This window comes from Typopeltis vanoorti, chromosome 8, assembly GCF_054136105.1.
Source record: "Typopeltis vanoorti isolate ZY-2024b chromosome 8, IOZ_Tvanoo_1.0, whole genome shotgun sequence".
Classification (NCBI taxonomy): Eukaryota; Metazoa; Arthropoda; class Arachnida; order Uropygi; family Thelyphonidae; genus Typopeltis; species Typopeltis vanoorti.
The window spans coordinates 94,316,142-94,337,353 of record NC_143556.1 but is presented as its reverse complement, the minus strand read 5'-3'; the positions used below and the strand labels follow the sequence as shown (position 1 = coordinate 94,337,353).

At 36.8% G+C, this 21,212-nt stretch overlaps 1 protein-coding gene across 1 annotated transcript in view; it reads right to left on the bottom strand.

The window, feature by feature from the left end:
- Karybeta3 (karyopherin beta 3) overlaps positions 1–21,212 on the bottom strand; it is a 348,737-nt gene that overhangs the window by 222,061 nt on the left and 105,464 nt on the right. The window contains exons 8-9 of the mRNA XM_090396827.1: positions 13,218–13,341; positions 6,409–6,493 (exon numbers count right to left, since the gene is read on the bottom strand). Of these exons, the coding sequence (XP_090252953.1) occupies positions 6,409–6,493; positions 13,218–13,341 (209 nt within the window). The remainder of the gene's footprint in view (positions 1–6,408; positions 6,494–13,217; positions 13,342–21,212) is intronic.

The window sequence follows — 21,212 nt, the reverse complement described above, 5'->3', positions numbered from 1 at the left end:
GCAGAAATAGATGATATTCGACCAGAAAAGCTCAAGTATGGAGGTATAAAAGTCTTACAGTAGCTGCAATGCATAGTTCTAAAGACCTGGAGAGAGGGATGAATTCCAGATGATTGGAGTAGAGCCCTCATATTACGCATATATAAAAGGGAAATAAAACTGAATGTGAGAATTACAGAGGCATTTCCCTACTGAGTGTTCCTGGTAAGATTTATACAAGTATAGTTGAGAAACAATTGAGAAGGATTGTAGAAGAGAAGCTTGGTGAAGAACAAGCTGGATTCAGGACAAATAGAGGCTGTCAGAATCAGATATTCACTTTATGACAAATAGTTGAGAAGTCATGAGAATATAACAAAGATCTGTATAAGTTTTGTAGATCTAAAAAAGGCATATGACAAGGTGCCAAGAGAGAAGATATTCAAAATGCTACATTTATATATGTCAATGGGGCATTATATCAAGCAATAGTTAGTCTTTATTTGAGTTGTAATTCAACAAATTAGAATTAAAGGAAGTACAGGAAGATGGTTTAATGTTAAATCTGGTGTCAGACAAGGATGTACATTTTTCTGTATGTTACTCATTATCTATATGGATCATATTATGAAAGAAATGGTATTAAACCTGATATCAAAATCGGAGATGTTAATGTCAGCATCTTGCTTTATGGACAATGTTATACTTCTGAATAAATCCACTAGAAGTCTGCTGGATTCCTTGACTAAACTGAATAACTGCTGTATAGATATGGTATGAAGGTCAGCAATAACAAGACAAAGACAATGAACATAGGCAGAAGCAATGAAAATATCAACTGCATTATGAATGGAAAACCTATAGAACAAGTAAAACATTTCAGCTACTTAGGTACATTTTTAAGTGAAAATGGTACATTAAATATGGAAATAGACAACAGAATCAATAAAGCTGGTGTGGTAGGAAGTCAACTGAATCAATTTAAATGGAATAAGAGAGAAGAGCTGGGTCAGAAGTAAAACACTTGACCAAAGACTAGAGACCACAGATATGATAGTCCTTAGAAAGATTAGAGGCATGAACAGGTGGCATCAATGGCAATATCATATTAAAAACGAGGATATTAGGAAAGAACCTGACATTGTCAACATCCAGGAATGCGTTAGCAGAGCTCTGCTAACGCATTCCTGCTCTGCTTGAACAGAATGGCGAGGAAAGATTAGCAAAACAAGTGTTCTCTGCCAGTTTGGCAGGAAAATGACCCAGAGCAAGATCAAGATATAGGTGGATTGATACGGTACAAAGTGCCTTAAACGAAAGCAATATAAGATCTGATAATGTTGGAGTCTTAACAGAGTGTTTTGGAGGAAAATTGTAGATACGAAGTTAGTAATAATGTAAATTTTTCTTGTAGTACTATCATATCCTGTACACCTCTTGAGGGTCTTGAGGGCACATGCCAGGAATTTGATGATGATGACCAATTTTTCTAATAATCCATGCCTGAGATACTGATTGGTCTATAATTTAATACCGTACATAGTCTTAGAACCTCCCTTATGCAAAGGAATAATTTTGCCCTCTTTCCTCTCACTTGGTACTCTACCAGAGCTGAGACTTAAATTAAACTACTTAGTCAAAGGCATTGCCAGTTCTTTTGCACATTCTTGCAAAACCCTAGCTGAATCAAATCTTATCCCACAGCTGTATTTATATTGAGATTCTGCAATATCATAAAGCCCTCCAATTCATCCAACTCTGTTCCCACATTAGCGTCTGTCACATAGGTTAAAACAGTAACCTAACTAGGTAGATACATGCTTGCAAAGTGGTCAACTCAGTAAATGAATTATTTTATCCGCTTCTGTCTCCTTGTGATCATCATCACTCATTAAGGTTAATCTTCCAGGTTTTCTTCCAAAAATATGGGAAATTGTTATTCTTAAATGCATTCAAAAACTTTTAATATATACTTTAATATATACTCGTTATACAAATCAAGCAAGTAGAAAGGCCGAGTTATTTGCATTAACCAAAGATCTAACACAAATAGTACATGTCTACACGAATAACAGACAAATACCATGGACCTCTTCTCACTAGTGATCCATCCAAGTACAACCTTAATGTAGTCTGCCCCCTTGGTAGCTCAGACCACAATCTCATGCTGATCTCTTCTATGAAATAATATGAACAAAATCACTGATATCCAAGCATTGTATGGCTTTATGAGAAAGCCGAGTGGGACAATCTATGCAACTACTATGCCACTTTCTTGGATTGATTACTGCTTCCAGCCATCTGATGCAAACCTATTTGTTGAACCTATCACAAAAATAATTCTTATTGGCACGGAAATATTTATTCCCCATTTCACCTAAGTTCCCATCCCCAATCAGCCTTGGTTCTCTCACAGGTGTGCTAAAGTTATATAAGAGAAGAATCAAACATACCATAACTGGCTTGAATCCAAAAGTCCATCAACCTAAACCACCTATATACCAAGGCACAAAATAGTTGCAAGAAAATTAACCACAAAAGCAGAAAACTTGCATCTTGCTTGCATGGTAGTCATGCATTCTGGTCTCTAGACAAAGCCATTGGTTGCAACTTCTGTCCAACACTGATCCCACCACTATTGCATCCTGATGGCTCTGTGCATCTTCACCCACAGAAAAAATCCTACTTCTCCTCCAATTTTTGTACTGATAATGTTTGCAAATGATCCTACACACTCTACACTCAATGTTCTGTGTGTGTGTGTGTGTGTGTCCTTTTGTCGAAAAGGGAAAGGGAGAATTTTGCTCAGTCAAATGGTTTGTCTCCAATTGTGATAAAGGTCTGTGATCCAGAGTTGACTCCCATTCCATGTCATCTTTTTACACTGTCTTATAACACTGTATCCACCCTTCAGTGTATGGAAATTAACTCACATTCGACCTATTCCTAAAATGGGAGACAAATTAATGTCTTCAAACTACCATCCAGTTTCTCTTACTCCACTTCTTTCCAAAGTAATGGAAAGAGCTATCAACACCCAACTGCTATACTATCTTGAACACTCTCAGCTAATAAACAACCACCAATATGGATTCTGTCACTGTTGGTCACAAGTGATCTACTCACTAATGTCACCCACAAATGGACAAGTACTGTGGAAAAGTTTGGCAAGTCCCAAGTGTTGCCCTTGATATCTACAAGGCCTTTGACCAGGTCTGGCACAATAACCTATTAAGCTAACTCCCATCATTTGGTCTGCCTACAACTTCTGCACTTGGGCCGCCAGCTTTTTGACTGGATGCTCACTTCAGGTGATGATGGACGGTCATCTATCTCCTAAGTATACAACCAATGCAGGAGACCCATAAGGCTTATCTCTCCGACCCTAATCCTTCTATATATAAATGACTTGTTCCAGCAGACTACCAATCCAATACATAATTTTGCTGATGACAGCACATTGCATTCCTTCCTTTTTTCACAAACTCAGCAATGCACAGATCACCACAATCTCCAGAGCCCTACCCACTACCATCTTAAATACAGATCTCCAAAACATTTATCAGTGGGGTTTGGAATCAGTGGGGTTTGGAATAATCTGGCCAATTTCAATGCAAGCAAAATACAACTCTGCCTTTTATCATAAAAAAAAACTTTTCTTCCAGCCTTACTTTTGACAACACTCAAATTCCCATACATGATGAGATTTATCTTCTGGAGTAATGCTAACTTCAAACATCTCTTGTCACAAACATATTACAAATATTGCCTCCTCTGCCTCAAAAAAATTAGGTTTTCTTTTTTTGCTTGTAGTGCTACTTTAACTCCAAAAGACTCCTAACTTTATACAAATCAAATCCATGCGACCATTGAAATGTGCTCCAGTATCTGGAGTGGTGTCTCCAAGAGAGCTCCCTAAAGATACTGGACTCTGTACAGAAAAGGGCATTTAGACTGATCAATGAGCCTCCACTCACTGATACACTTCACGTGCTTTCACACAAGCCCTCAGTTTCTGCTGCTTGCATCTTCTACAAATACTTCTACAGCCATTGATTATTATTATTGATGCTAATTCCTCAGAATTAGCATCAATAATAACCCTGTCAGTCAGTCAAATCAGCTCAAATGTATGCAGCAACTAATACTCGCTCATAGTACATCTCCAAGCTCACAGAACAAATTTCTCCTCCTCCTTGTTCATCCCTTCAACTGCTATCCTCTGGAATAGTCTACCATTTTATGTTTTTTTACAAGGGATACTATCCACAGCTTTCATAATATATGTGAACAAGTTCCTTCTTGCTCATCCATGGTACTAGTGTACTATAAGTTGACCAACCTCTTATGGATGGGTTCCCCATAAAAAATAAATAAATAAATTTCATCCCAGCCACACTCTGGGCAATGAAAATCGTTGAATACCTAAAGACATCATCAACATGTTGGATCCTACTTCTTGTCAATCTTTACTTTGGATCCGACATGATTACTATTACGATGTTCTTTACTAATTGATACGTTGTAAGTTGATTTCTAATTCAAATATAAAGAAAATTTATATTTAAAGACTGCGCCACTTTATATCTGAATTAGTTCAAGAATTGAAGATAAACCAACTCACAACTATCTCTCCTTTTATGTGTTAATATTATATATACTGGCTGAGTATATTTAACTTATTTATAACTCCCACTTTGGTTTGAATATTTCATGAATGGTGCAGTAAAAGAGATTCAGGCAAAATACAACTTTTGATTAACAAAAACAAACATTTAATTTTAGAATCATAAATTTTAAACTTAAATTCAAATCAGTAATTAAGATATTACAAACATTTTAACTTCTGATAAATTCAATCATACAACTCAGACAATGATAAATCTGTTATCTCTATAATACAGTCTTCTCACAGTTCCTTAAGTTCCAAATACAACAAAAATTGCAGTAATACCTCTTCACAAACAAACACTTTTAAATTTACACTTTAGCTAACTTCCGCAATAGTTACTGTAAACACAAGGAAATTCTAAGATGAAACACACTCACATCTCTGCATAGGAATATTAATGGTTGGAATAATCTTACCGATAATCTATCTTCATCTACTTATACATTTACACTTTTTACAACTGTAAACACTTGAAACAGTAAACGGCACTCATTAAATAAATTCTTCTAAGCAATAACTGAATTAATCATCCATCACAATACACATAAACAAACGTTGTTGCATAAAGTACAACTGATCACTCATGAAATAAGGCAATACACAATAATTCCTTAACTTTAGGTTTTATATGCACAGTTGTTCATTCCTCTGGCATTCGATTAATTCTTTAGGCACTATAATTCTAGGCACAGCTAAGAGTAAACTTCAATTTCACAGCCTCTTCTATTCTAGTAACTCTGTGCTTTATTTCAAGATTCTATGTGTCCTTGACAGGTTGGCCCTGAAATTAAATCTCAACTCAAATATCGCTAGTCTATTTAGTAGTCACTCAGCTGTCTTCCGTAGCTATAATTGTTATTCTACAATTTATTAGCTAACCGCCTCTCGACTAGTAGACTTTATTAGCTGCTTGAGTGACTTGCCGACTCGCTATTATCACACTGTGATTCCCGAATGCTCCGATTCCAACCTAATGCCAATCCTCTCCTTTTTCTCTCTTAATCATAATTTCAGCGTTCATTGCTTTTTATATCCATTCTTCCCGCCTAAATTGTTCTCGTGATTTCTTTAACTAAAACCCTTTTCAATAAGCTTTCTCCTCACGTGGTGTTCCAAAAACGTGCTGCTTGCTTACATGCGTCTCCATGACAACAAAACAAAACATAATAAAATTGAGATATTGCATAATGCTAAATTTCTACAAATAGGAATAAATAGAGAATATTTACATTTTAATTAATGCACAGTTAAATTATCAAATACAAGTTCTTATAATATTAACATAATAATAATTAAAATAGCTTAATAATATTTAATACAGTCTTTTCATTATTAATACATATATCTTTGATTAAATAATTAAATATTAGACAAAATTAAGGTAGTTATATGAACATTAAATTGTAAAATAAGTTGTTTACATTAAATAATATTTACACAAGTCTTGCTTGGTATATGGTATATTATGTTAAATGTGAATGAAAAAAAAAATATATATATACACAAAACAATTTCATTCACAGTTTAACAAACATAAATCCATGCCAATGAGATTTAAACTAACAGATTATTGGATTGTAGCTAGCTATCAATCCGGTTGACCAATGAAACCACCAAGAAGTAAATATAAGCATAAAATTTCCATTTCTGTACATTTCTCAAATCAATCCAAAAATACAATACCCAAAATTTTCACTATTAGCTAAAAATACTCTCAAAACTATACAAAAAATGTGAAATAAATTTTACAAACTAACCTTTCATTATCGTCATCATCATCATCAAGAAATTCCCAGTCTTCATCTTCATCTAAATTAACCATCATGTTGAACACCTGAGGAACTATACAAATAAAAATAATGAAAAAATTAAGTTTTACTGTGTATCATTAATATGTTTATATTATATCCTGGGATTTAATGCATTTCAGAGCAAACCATCAAACACAGGAAATCTCATAATATTCTACCTGTAGTCTTACAGATCTAAAATGCATCAAATTTTATTCTTTTGAGAGATAAGGAGAGAAAAAAACTCATACAGATTGTGTAATACTGTTAGTTTCCATGGCACCAATATAATAATGCATCCACTTAACCCTTCTGTTGTTCATAATAACAATTGTTACAGAAGCAAACTCCTATGGACAATGGGAATAATTTGTTACAGTTAGGGTAAAAGTCATTTAAAATAGCACTGTGCTTATTAGTTTTCTTAAGGACTTTTCAATTACCTGTTACCATGAGTGACTTGGTCACAATGTTGTCTCCTGCAGTGAGAATCAAATGTATTTACTTAATTATTAGTATTATTATTTTAATCTGACTCACTCACTGCAAGTCAGTACCACATGTGAGCAAGAGGATAAGAAAGCAGGAATCTGGATTTTTTTTTTTGAACATCTAAATGTTGTATTCTTCGGGGAAGACAAAGTGAGGGAGGCTGTTGCAAAGAACACAAGTAAATGGAATAAAAGAGGGACAGAGAAGTTGATTCAACAAGTTTTGAACTGGACTATAAATGGGTGTTAGCAGCAGCTCTTGTTCTAATAGTTTTGAAGGAAATTGGAAGAACTGTGTAGGATAAACAATATGGTCAAAGTCACTGTAAATTCCCTCGTTGAGCTCATATACCATCTAATCCCATAGGTGTATTCACATCAAGGTGCCGTAATATCCTATGCACCTCGACTTAATATATCTCAATTTCCACATCACTCTTTGGCTCTCTTGTTACTATAATATCCACACCCAGATGATACACCTTTGCAAAGTGATCACTTAGTAATTAAAGTATTTTGTCTTCTTCGGTTGCCTCCCTACCATCAGCATTCATCAAAATTATTCTTCCATAGTCATTCTTCCTTTTACTTGCTACATATCGATGGAACTCTGGGATTATCTTTGGTCTGAACAGCCAATTTCCTCTCATACTATGATTTTACTTCCTTACCATACACTTAATTTTTTGGCACACTTAATTTCCTTATCATCACCTTTCTGGACTTTGCTTTATATTGCTCATGTACCTACTAACCACTTTTCTCTTTGAATTCCCTCCACAATCCTCCCCCCCTCCCATTTCTAGTTCCTGCTTAATGATGCCATTCATCCATTTAATCCCTAATCAATTTATTCTCCTCACTCTAGGTATACAGTCTACTAACACATTCTTCAAACAGCCATTTACCACCTCCCATGTAGTATTAATATTTGATTCTTGCAGTTTCTTATGCCATAGCATTGCTCCAAGCAATTTCTTGAAGTTGTTGTACTTACTAGCTCTGTAATTCCATATAATATACCCTTTTAACTGAAAATTCTACATATTTAGCAAACTACTACACATTCTTGTCATAAAAACTGTTACACCTTCTGCCCAACCCTGCTCTGCCCACAGAAATGGCACTGTGTGTGCAGCTAACATTTGTGTATTTATTAGTAGAGAGCTGTCTAGCTGTACAGGTTAATGTGCAGTGGGGAGAGATTATCAGAACTGTGTAGCTGTAATAGCATTTCACAAGTTTGGAATGCAGCCACTTGTTATTTACAACACACAAAAAACACTCAGAATCAGTAGGATGTTTGTGTATCGAACTATTAACTATTATAATGATACAAAAGATGTATTTGACAGCCAAAGACCAGGTTGACTATGCTTTGTTATGACACAACAGGCTGTGAAGTCATGCCACCGCTGTAATTGTGTGAGAATGCAGAACATAATGAGAAATCAGCATTTTGCAGAAAGTGATGTCACATGTACTTAGTGATGACCTGGGGTGAGAGCCTATCATCATTTTACTGGACACATCCTAATCACAACTTATGCAGTACAGGGTGATAAAATCAAAGGTGCTTCTCTGGTGGTAAGCAACAACAGACACAGAGATATCCTCTTCACAGATGAGACGATTTTCATCTGTGAAGAGGAAACTAACTGCTAAAATAATCGGGTATATACCCCAGATGATTGCCATAGCACCCAGGATTCACAGAGGTCATCACCTTGTGTCAGTCATGGTTTAGTAGGGGATGACATTTAAAGGGGGGGTATCCAAGTTGTATTTCTGCAAGAAAGGTCAAATCCTCTGCCAAAGTGTATCAAGACACTGTGGGAACCTGTGGTTCAGCCCTGAACACCTTGTTTCACAGTAGGCAGTGGACTTTCCAACAGCACTCAGCTCCTGCACACAAGATGATACACAACAATGGTTATAGGCAAATATGCCTGACCACATATCATCATTTGGAAGTCCCAATCTGAATCCGTTGGACTTCAAATTGTGGTTGGAGCTTGAGAGAGTGGCCTGCAAGAAATGACAACCCAGCATCGCTAGCCTGAAGGTGGATAGTGGCAGCATTTCCATTGGAAGTTGTGCACACCACCACAGGCTTCAGGCATGCATGAAGACAAAAAGGGGACTTGCAAACATTGAGTGCAATTATATGCAACTATATGCAATTATACATGTGGTTTACATGTGCTGAAAGCTGTAAATGATTTACTGATAGATTAAAAGTTTATGCACTGTTCAAGTTGTAACAGTATTTATGGCTACTCTAGGTAGTTCTAAGACCACATGACTGCTCTTACCAATTTGTGGCAATGTCATTATCATGGTTAAATATAAATCATCTGATGGAATTACTAGATCTAGCACTCTCAAACCTCTATGTTCCATTGCATGATACCTCAGGTAATTATTCCTTAATAAATGCATAAATTTCATTTTCTTCCCCAAGTGCCTTTCTTCCTTCCAATCTACATTCCCATAGCTTCCCATCACATATCGTTTAACGTTTAAGAGTTCTTGCTGTAGAATATATGGTGTGAGCATAGCATATTAGTTTTTATAATTCCAGTCTTCTGTAAGGGTTGGTGAGCAGATGACTACTACAGAAAGTAGTGTCCAATAAAAGTAAGCTTTCAATAAACAGAGGTAATTAGTTTATCTGATGAAGAGTGAAAGAGTAAAATATCTTAAAAGGATAATCTGTCTTTTCGTATTTCCATAGTAAATTTAATTCGCAGATGTAGATTGTTTATATTAGATAATAAAAAAAAAAAAGGTAAGTAATGCTTCCTCATGCACTCTGTGAACTTCTAAATGTTCTAAACAGAAGTTTGTAAACAGAAGGGAGAGAGAGATAGAGAGAGTATGGACTTTCCATGACAGTTCCTTCAACTTGACTGAAAAACTTTTTTTACAAAGAAAATATCTGGTGTGAATAACGAAGTCAAATAATTTCACTATATTCTGTGGAATACGCTTCTGAAAGTAGATATAGGGTATCCTCTAGAGGTACATAAGTAAACAGAGATTTTATAACAAAGATAACCATTAGATTACTAAATCACTTAAGGAATTGAACAACATAGATACGAAAATAAATTAAATTATACTTTAATAAATATTTCAGATATGTCGGCAACGTCACATTGCCATCTTCAAAAGGAACTTACAAAAAAAGGCATGTGCACGTAGGCAATACAACACAGTAACTGAGAATGAAGCTATTGTTCTCCTAAAAGTCCTGATGGTGTCCTCTAGTGGGCTAAGCAGGTGTTCTTGGCATTGGGCTGAAGGCCTGCTGATGTAAGCCTCCCAAATTTGGGGCAGTCACATACAACCAAATTTGTTGAGGTTTGGAGAGTTTCTTAGGGCTGAGGCTAATTCCATAAATAGTCTTTCGGATTTGTATTTGCTACGGTGTATGACTGTAGCTTTCTTCCACCATATTCTGTGGCGTGTATCCAGAGCATGGTCTGCAAGACCAGAATGGCTGTACTTGTGAAAACGCATGTAGTCCTTGTGTTCAGAAATTCTGATATTCGCTGTCCTGCCTGTTTGGTCAAAGTAAGACAGTTTACAACTGCAAGGGACCTGGTATACACAAGGTAGGTCAAGGGGAAGTGGTTGGTCTTTAGTGGAGCAGATAAGGGATGCCAATTTTCTGTATGGCCTGTAACAGGAGGTCAAATCATGTTTTTTTCAGATATTGGTAATTTTTTCCGAGGTGCCTCGGATGTAGGGAATGGTGATGGATTTAGAGTAATCCTTGTTGTAGAGGGGGGGGGGGGGCTGTGGTTTTTAGCCATTGCTGAGAAAGTGTTGAGGATGTGATTTAGTTCAGTGTTTAGGGCCATGTCATTAGAACAGATTAGTTTAGCCCTGTTGTATAGTGTTTTCACCACTCTATATTGTTGTGGGGGGGGGGGGAATTGTCGGTGAATGTATCTGCCTGTATGGGTGGGTTTTCTATAAACTGAGAAAACCAAGGTTCCATCAGGCTGGTTGGTGACCAGTGTGTCTAGGAAAGGGAGGCTGTTGTTTTCCTCTTTTTCCAGAGTGAACTTGATGTTGGTTGTTTAAGTGTGTTAAGAAGGAGAGGAGTGTTTCAGAGACATGTGGTCAAATAACGAACACATCATCAACGTAGCGAAGCCATATGGTTGGTTTTTTGTGGGCAGAGGCTAAGGCTTCAAAGGTCTCCATAAAGAAATTGGCCAAGGGTGGGGAGAGTGGTGAACCCATGGGTGTCCCCTCTATTTGTTTGTAGAATTTTCCCTGCCAAACAAGTTCATTGTAAACTTGTTTGGCAGGGAAAGCATAGCCTGAGTTCATTGTAAACTGAAATAGGGCTGAGATATCGGGAGAAGATTTAGCTTGGATTAGCTCTAAAGTTTCCTTGAGTGGGACATTTGTGAATAAGGAGGAGACGTCAAAGCTGACCATTATGTCAGTATGTTGGAGTGTAAGGTTTTCTATGCTGGCTTTGAAGTGGGCTGAGTTTTTATGTGTGATGGTGTGTTGCCAGTATAATGTGTGAGCTCTTTGGCCAAATGTTTAGCTAATTTGCATGTGGGGGAATCAATGCCATCCACTATGGGACGTAATGTCACATTTTCTTTATGTATTTTTGGGAGTCCGTAAATGGGGGGGGGGGTATAGAGTTAAACGGCTTTAATCTGTTGGAAACTTCTACAGGCTAGGGAGGTAAGTAGCTCGATCTAATAGAAGAGCATTAAGCTTACCTGTGTAGTCCTTTTGGTTAAGTATTACAGTAGCATTTCCCTTATCCGCTTTGGTGATAACTAATTCTTTATGGTGTAAGTTTTTCATGTAGTACTATTGTATCATGTAAACCCCTTGAGGGTACATCAGGAATTTGATGATGATAATTCTTCTGAATTTGTGGTTTAATCTTTACAAATAATGTTCGTTCTTAGGTTGTTGTTTTTTTTTGTGCATGTGTGGGTATTCAGTTATGAAATATGGATGGTTCTTACTATTTTTGCATTTTCATGTAGTTTTCAAAAAAAAAAAAAAAAAGCCTGAGCTCACCTATGGTATAAAAGGCACTATAATTTTAGCCTTTTGTTGGGTGGGAGTAACATAAAACTTTCTTCATTCATTCTGCAATTTGGCTGGAGAGCACTGAATGTTTGGCTGAAGAATACTGAATTAAATTTTAAACAAAAAAATATATTCATTAAAAATTTTATCTATTTACTTTTAATGAGTTTCTTTTTTTCCTTCTTTAAAACATTTGTTTATAAAATTTAATTCAGTATGCCTTAGCAAAAATCATGGTTTGGCACCTCTCCAATTAAAAGACAACAGACTGCAAAACCTCAGCCCAGAGTCTATATATTCACCTTTTATCAGTGCAATGATTACATTTCACTGTCTTAGCAGCTGTTTTAAACTGTTGGTTATTACTGTCACTTTTTTGAACCTAACCAATGCACTAATAAAAGGCAAATATACAGGCTCCTGTCAGACTCCATATCTTCTAAGTAGTGCAAACCAAAGAAACTTCTCTGGTAAGATTTAAAACTTTTGTATTTTATTTATTTGGTTCTAAAATGATGACAGTTAATATCCACATTATATTTTACTAATCTTTCCAAATTGAGGCCTTGCAATATCATTCACCATCGTGTGTGTGTGTGTGTGTTCAGTTATGAAATATGATGGTTCTTTCTATTTTCACATTTTTATGTGGTTAAAAAACTTAATAAAATAATGCTTTGATATTATACTTAAGCACTGGCAGAGTTCTTATAAAAGAATATGATCCTCTGATGTGGGAAGGTGTGGTACTGCATAGAGAGTTTTTTACTTCTCAGGTTTCTGTCTGGTATCTGGTGAGACAGGCAATTTGAAACAGCTGCTGTTAGGCCAGTGAAACCAAAGCATTGCACTAATAAAGTGTGAACACGTGGCTCATGGTCCGAGGTTTGGATGAATCGGTGTCTTTTAAATATGACAAGCCAAGTCAAGGCAACTTCCTATGCTGAAGGTTTATGCTCATAAACTCTTTTACCAAGGAGTTTATGCAAAACTGTCATGTTTCATTTGTTTGGTTTAAAGTGATGAGATATTTAATATCATCATGACATAATTCGTATATAAATATTTCTAGACATAATGGAAATTTATACAGAATCATTAATAGTACAATCTCACTAGATGTAAGAAATGCACTGCAGTGTTAACGTAAGGCTTATAAAAATGCCAGTTTATAAGGATATTTCTCATATAACAGTGTATACATACTTAATAAAATAACATGTTTATTTCCTAATTTTCTCATCATTGCAGGAGCCGTTTCTGATAATGTAACAATAATTTCCAAAGCAAGATGCTGATGAGAACTGGGAATACTTGAATTAGACATCATCTGAAAAAACAAGACAAATGTACCTGGAATTAATATGACATTTAAAAATAATGGCAATTTATGTGAGAAGCAGTGCGATTTATCAGGTTATTATTTTGTTTTAATTATGTTTAGTTTATTTATTATATTAATTACTGTGAACCATTTAGTTTATAGCAAATTCTTGTTTGTTGTGCTAATGTGAGATAAAAGAGACCAGTTAATCAAAAAATTCTGGATATCTGGGAGTTATGTCTATGAATTTTTTTTTTTTTTTTTTAAAATGAATCTCATCTCAACCTCTAATGTTAGATTCAAAGGGCCTTCCAAAAACAAGTAACTTGATTTCTCTGAAACCTGATTACTGCTTAGGATAGGGCAGACAATCCTTTCTGCTAAGTCTGTAAATTATGTGTTCTTTCTTGCTGGTTTGCCTGTTTTGTAGGATGAAGAACTCAGTTTCTGTGAAGGAAAATGCTTCCAAACCCTGCATGAGACTGGCTAACTCACCATCAGCAGAAAAGCCCTAATAAAATTCCTTTGATTCCTAAACAGAATTTCAGCCCACATCTTTCCAACCAAAAAATATCACTGCTACTGACTGAGCTATCACGGTATATCTCGCACCCCTGATTTTACTTTACGGAAAAGGTAATTAAAAAGTTTTGCATATATATACATACACTTCGCACATGAAAAAAAACTTTTAAGAAATAGATAGTGAATGTTGTTATGGCAGTTTCAGATATTTTGGAATTCGGTTGAAGAGAATCGCATTTCAACTCAGCAATCGTCGGTTTGCCTTGGTCACTGAGTCTTGCGATTTTTTGTTTATATCACACCAATCATATGCACACCTTCACAGCTGTGCTATCTTTAGTGGCCTACCATTGCTATCCATTTTGCACTCTATTTTCCCTTCTCATTAGTCATTCGTTAAGGTTTGTTCATAATGTATTCCAAGTCTTGTAAATTGCTGATAATTTTTGCTTGAAATCTTCTTCTTTCGCTATGCCTTATCCCATGTTAAACGGGGATCGGCATTCACATCTTTAATCTTCTTCTTTCAGATTCTGCGGTCCAGGGCATCTTCCCGACTCAATCCTTTCTCCCTAAGATCCTCTGCCACCTGAGTTTGGGACTGCCTCTTTTCCTCCTTCCCTCCACACGTTTACCAACATACGCCTCACTCCTCTCCACATGACCGAACCACCTCAGCCTGCTTCCTTGTACCTTCTTACCGATCGGCCCCACCTTGATCATCCCTCTGATGTAGTCATTCCTTATACTGTCCTTCTTTGTCACACCACTCATCCATCTCAACATCTGCATCTCCGCCACCTCCATCTTCCTCTCCTGTGCCTTTGTTATAGGCCACGTCTCCACAAACATGGAGCATCGCCAGCCTCACCATCATCTTATACAGCTTTCCTTTCATCTTATAACTCACTCTCTTGTCGCACAGGACCCACTCATCTTCCTCCAGTTCACCCAGCTGCATGTTATTCGGTGCTGTATTTCCTCATCCAGGTCACCATTCCTCTCGATGACCGACCCAAGGTACTTGAATTTCTTCCCTGAAGTTAACCTTTCACCCTGGAGTCGTATGATCATATCCTGATCACTCCCCATTGACATATATTCGGTCTCTTTACTCGGTTAATTTTCATGCCTCTCTCCACTCTTCCAGGGTCTTTTCAAGCTTCTCTCGGGATGATTCGCAAAGAACAATATCATGCTCCCTGGCGCCTCCTTCTTGACATCCTCTACTAGTACATCCATGACCAGATCAAAGAGATAGGGGCTCAGAGTTGATCCCTGATGGAGCTCTACGACAATGGGGAACCCCCCTCTGTCATGCTGACACTAGACCTGACCTGAGTTTTCGCTCCCTCATACATCTACCTTCACAAACCTCATGCACTTTTCTGACACCCCTTCTTCCTCCCTCCTGTCTGGTCACTCTGTCGTATGCCTTTTCCAGGTCTATAAACGCCATATGTAGCTCCGCCTGCATCTCCCTATATTTCTCCATCAATCGCCTTAGCGCAAATATTGCATCCGTTGTCCCTCTTCCTGTTTGCCTCTCCATCCTCACACCTCTCTCTCTCTCTCTCTTGGATTCACCTCATTTAGTAGATTACAAAAATATTCTTCCCATCTTCCTCAGTTTTTGTCCTCCTCTTGTAGTACTACTCCTGTGGCGTCCTTTATCTGCTTAACTGATGTTGTCTTTCAAGGCCTTATCTCTAGCTTTCGCTATTCTCAACAACTTAGCTTCACCACTGTTTCTCTCTAGTATTTCATAAACCTCTTCAACTGCCCTTGCCTTCGCCCTTGCCACAGCTCTCTTTGCACTTTTCTTCACTAATCTATATGCCTCCTTGTCGGCTCTGGTTCCAATCATGTCCCATTTTTTCTTTGCCTCTTTCTTTTCCCTGATCTCCAATTGCACCTCTTCATTCCACTACCATGCCTCCTTAATTTTTGCTTGAAATATGGAGAAACATTCAAGTTACAGTGCTGGTCTTAAACTCAAAGTTATTGATTTTGCAGAAAAACATGGCAATTGAGCAGCAGGGCGCGAGTTAACAGTGAATGAGTTTAATGTGTGATATTGGTGTAAACATGAATGATTCTGAAATGATAAAAAGACAAACAATAATGAAACTGTTTAAGTTAATTACAGAAGCATTGTCACTAAAGATTTAAATATATCATGTGATGAAGGTAAGTAGCTGATTGCATAAATAACATTGATAATTAAAATTTAAATGCATTCATTTTATAAATAATGTGAACAATTATAAATTATAATAAATACTGAGGATTTAATTATAAATATCCATTTAGCTTTTTTCGTTAAAAAACTTTAGTTTACAAAAATCCCTACATATATCTCGCACCATGATTTTTTAACTTTCACTTTGGGGAAAAAAAGGTGCGAGTTATATTCAAGTAAATACGGTAACCTCTTCGTGCATATGTGGGGGAAGGGGGATGATATTAATTAGCTTTCTTCTAGATAACACTAAACATTTTTAACAAATGCTTTATTACACAATGGGATAGAATATTTAAAGGTTGGGCAAATTTAGATTTATCGAGTATTAACAGTTGTACCCTTGTTTTCATCTCTACAACTAATGTACCAGAGGTAAGAGATGTAAGGTCAGCCCAAGAAAAGAAATCTAATGTTGTTTAGAGATCTGGATATTATCAAAGGTAGGGGAAAGCAAAGCAAGATCTTTCTTGTGGAAACAGAACTGTGTTTGAGTAGCATTCAAATTCACAAAAGTATTCTTGCTCGACTGAAGAATGGAAGATCAAAGTTTAAGACATGGAAATCATGGCTGTGGGAAATCATGAGGCTTCAAGTGAACTTTGCCAACCTCAGCAAAGTTATGAATAAGGTCAGTGAGAGGTCATTTATATACAAAAAAAAGAGAATGAATGAAAGTACTGGGATAGGTACTCTGGCACTGGTGGGAAAATCTGAGGAGAGAAACCATCTGACATGATAGATAGCAAATGACCAGAAAAGAAGCTGGCAATTCAATTGCAAAGGTAGAAGTAGACCATAAAATGATTTGGAGAGTATGCTTCTGTACCCGATCTAATCAAATATACTGGAAATGTCATGAGTTTCTACAAAACTTTCCATGGCTTGTGCCCAGAGAGATGGCTTAGAAATTGGTTATGGAACTGAGAGTGGTAGAATCGTACTGTTGTGGACTAATCAGCTTGTATGAGGGTGTGCTGAAAAGTTGTGATAATCACCATGAAGGAACTGAGGTACGTAACTTACACATTATACATTATTCTACAGATTCTCCACAAAATGTCATACATTTGTTACAATGCTACTGCATCATTTGCAATCCTCTGAGAAAAGTTTTTCCCTTGATGCACAAACCAGTCCTTAGCTGCAGATATAACTTCATCTGTGGTAAATTTTGTTACTTTCAAGTGTTTCTTTAAATTTGTGAATAGGAAATAGTCAGATGGGGCCATGTCTGGTGGATAGGATGGGTGAGGTAGACACTGAAGGCCCAAGTTGTGTTTTGTCTGTTGGGTTTCATGAGCAGTGTGAGCAGGTGCATTATCCTGCAAAAGCAACATACCTCTGGTCAGTTTCCTGCAGCACGTTCACTTTACTTTCCTTTCACTACCTCCTTCAATTCTTTCAGAGCTGTTGAATAAACTGCTGCTGTAACAGTTTCACCTTTTTTTTGAGGTACTTGATAAGAATTACATCATCCACATCCCAAAAACAATGGCAAGAACCTTTCCTGCTGACTTTTGGGTTGGAACTTCTTTGGCTGTGGAGAACCTTTGTGTCTCCACTCTACTGAGTTGTATGGTCTCTGGGTCATAGTGGTGAAGCCATGTTTCATTAACAGTCAATTCAAGGCAAAAATTTGCACATGATTTCTCAAATTCCTTGAGATGACAGCATGTTCTCTCTTTGTCGGCATTCAAACATTTGGGGACCCACTTCACTGAGAGCTTCTACATGTCCAGATGTTGGTAGATGTTGACCCCCAACTCGTTTCCTGGATATCCCCCAGAGTCTTTACAATGTTTTTGGCAGTGTTTTCAGGTGTGATTACTGTGGAAGGTCTTCCTGACCTGGGGGCATCTAAAGTCTCAGGATGCCCAGTTTTAAATTTTGCCACCCATCTGGCAATTGTTGGATATGCTGGGGCACAATTCCCTAAAGTCTTACATGAAGTTTGGTGAATCTCAGTTGCGAACTTTTCTTGCAACGTGAAACCTGATGACTGCCCACACCTCTCTGTCTTCAAATTTCTTCAAAATCTCTGACGTCTTCTTATGACTTAAAAGAAAAAGAACAAATTATTACGATTTGATGAAACATGGAGGTTAAAGGGTTTTAAGATACATTCTTTCTTGTGATTATATCAGTTGCTTTAATATCATTTTTGTTTTAGTTGTTTATCAGAACTTTTCAGCCCTGCCCACGTAGGCCTTGATGTGGAATAGAAGTTGGCAGTTTATGATCTTCATTGTGTTCTATGAAACAACTAAAGAGCAATGGGGGATCATATTTTTGTTGCTGGATTTTTATTTTAATTTATTTTTTGGAAACTGAATAAATACAGACTTGCTTCGGTGGTGCAGAGTAGAATGCCAGATGAAAAGGAAACATCGAAAATACAAGACAAAATGAGTGTTAATTCTAGAGTGTAAGTTTTGAACACACAAGTAACAACACGAGGAACTGAAAATTAGTTTTAAGATATTCAAGACTCTTTCTGTGAAACAGTAAAAGAGGCAAGGAGTGAGCTGTTCTTGGTAATGAGTAAGTAATTTGCAGTGGTCATGAAATGTATTAATAACGATGCATAAAATAAGACAAGCAGACAAGGAAAATTATTCATCACACGGACTATAAATTTTGAAAACTAAAAATTTTTGAAAACCAAAAATTAAAGATCACAAAGGAGCAAAAAGTAGTAAAATATATACAGTACCAGCAGCATGATGATAGTGCTAGCTGTTTAGTGAGAATCACTGTCGGATGATACACAGAACAAAATTAACTTTTCTTTTTAAATTCTCAACATTGTATAAATGTCACTAAGGAAAAGTATAACAGTGTTCAATAAATATTTAAAAAAGATATCTTCTTTAAATGTATCAATTGAAAGATGGGTTAGAAATAAAACAACTGCACAATTACACTTTGGTGATATTAATAGAAACAATAGCAGTATAACATTAAAAAACAAATATATCAGAAAAGAACTTGGCAGGATCAGCATACAGGAGCAAAGTTAACATAAAATATGTAAGAAAAAATGCTACATAACATAAAATTTAAAAAAATGGATGATTCCTGCCATAAAGTTCAAGAGGTGCTTAAGGATCAAAGCAGTATAACTGAGAGGAGATCTCCACATAGCCTTTAAAGGAATGTGGAGAACCGACCAGGACTTCTGAGCTAATGTACAATCCTCACCTTCTCGTGGTGCATCCTGTAAGGTATCCACCTGGATACTGTACGAATGAGGATGGGTTGCCAATTTGGGATTTAGCTGACCAAACTGTATTCTTATTGGCTTAAACCAAAATATAAAATGATGGTACGACATGACAGAATTTCATGCCGGATGGGGTGTTGCCCAGTTAAACAAGCCCCCCTTATATGCCGATGATACAGGAATATCGTCCAGATCTCTCAGCTCCAAGCTGACAACCAAAAAACTACAGGATAGCATCTCCTCTCTTGCAAAATGGTTTTCTCGGATTGGAGGATTCAGGTCAATCCTCAGAAAAGCTCAGCTATGCTTTTTATAAGAAGAAAAGTACCCATCAATGAGGACATCCAACTCTATGGGAAAAATATTCCGTGGCAAACAGAAACCATGTATCTGGGAATTAGACTGGACAAAAGACTTAGATTCAACAGTCACATTAAACTCATCTGCAGCAAGACATCTAAAGCCATAGCACAGCTATAACCCATGATCAACCGCAGAAGTAAACTTCACACACAAAATAAACTACTAATATACAAGATGGTATTAGTCTTGTAATCACGTATGCCTCCCAAGCATGGTGCCACACCTCACAGTCTAACATCCTAAAACTCCAGAGGATACAAAATAAATGCCTAGTGATAATTTTGGATGCACCGTGCTATGTCAGAAACACACAGATCCATCGGGAGACCGAAACCCCATACACAGCACCCCTTACTACATGAACTAGCAGAGAAGTTTTTCACCAGAGCAATCACTCACCCTAATCTACTGATCAGTCAAGCTTCAGAATACGATGAGACAGTCTACAAAAACAAAAGACAAAAAACAATCCTGCTCCGAGCTGAAATCAACTAACTATACTGCCCACAAAGGGAGAGCATAAAGCTCAAAACTACCCCATTCATCTGTATACCATCCCAGACAAAGGGGAATATAAAAGCATATTTGCTTCGCCCATCCAGTCAGTAACATTGAACGAAATATGAAAGGCAGCAGGAATAGATGATATTCAACCAGAAATGCTGAAGTATGGTGGTATAAAAGTCTTACAGTGGCTGCACTGCATAGTTCAAAAGGCCTGGAAAGAGGGATGAATTCCCGATGATTGGAGTAGAGCTCTCATAGTACCCATATATAAAAAAAAAGAAATAAAACCGAATGTGAGAATTACAGAGGTATTTCCCTACTGAGTGTTTCTGGCAAGATTTATGCAAGTATACTTGAGAAGCGATTGAGAAGAATTGTGGAAGAAAAGCGTGGTGAAGAACAAGCCAGATTCAGGCCAAATAGAGGCTGTCAAGATCAGATCTTCACTTTACGACAAAAAGCTGAGAGCATGGGAATATAACAAAGATCTGTATTTAAGTTTTGTCAATCTGGAAAAGGAATATGACAAGGTGCCAAGAGAGAAGCTATTCAATACGCTACAGTTATATGGTGTCAATGGAAAATTATATCATCAAGCAATACTTAGTCTTTATTTGAGTTGTAAGTCAGCAGTTAGAATTGAATGAAGTACAGGAAGATGGTTTAATGTTAAATCTGGTGTGAGACAAGGATGTACATTATCCCTCGTTATTCATTATCTATATGGATCACATTATGAAGGAAAGTGGTATTAAACATGATATCAGAATTGAAGATGTTAATGTCAGCTCTTTGCTTTATGCGGACAATGTTATACTTCTAAATAAATCCGCTACAAGTTTGCAAGATTCCCTGACCAAATTGAATAATTGTTGTAATAGATATGGTATGAAGGTCAGCAATAAAAAGACAAAGACAATGAAAATAGGCAGAATCGTTGAAAATATCAACTGCATTGTGAACGGAACACCTGAGGACTAAGTAAAACATTTCAGCTACTTAGGCACATTTTTA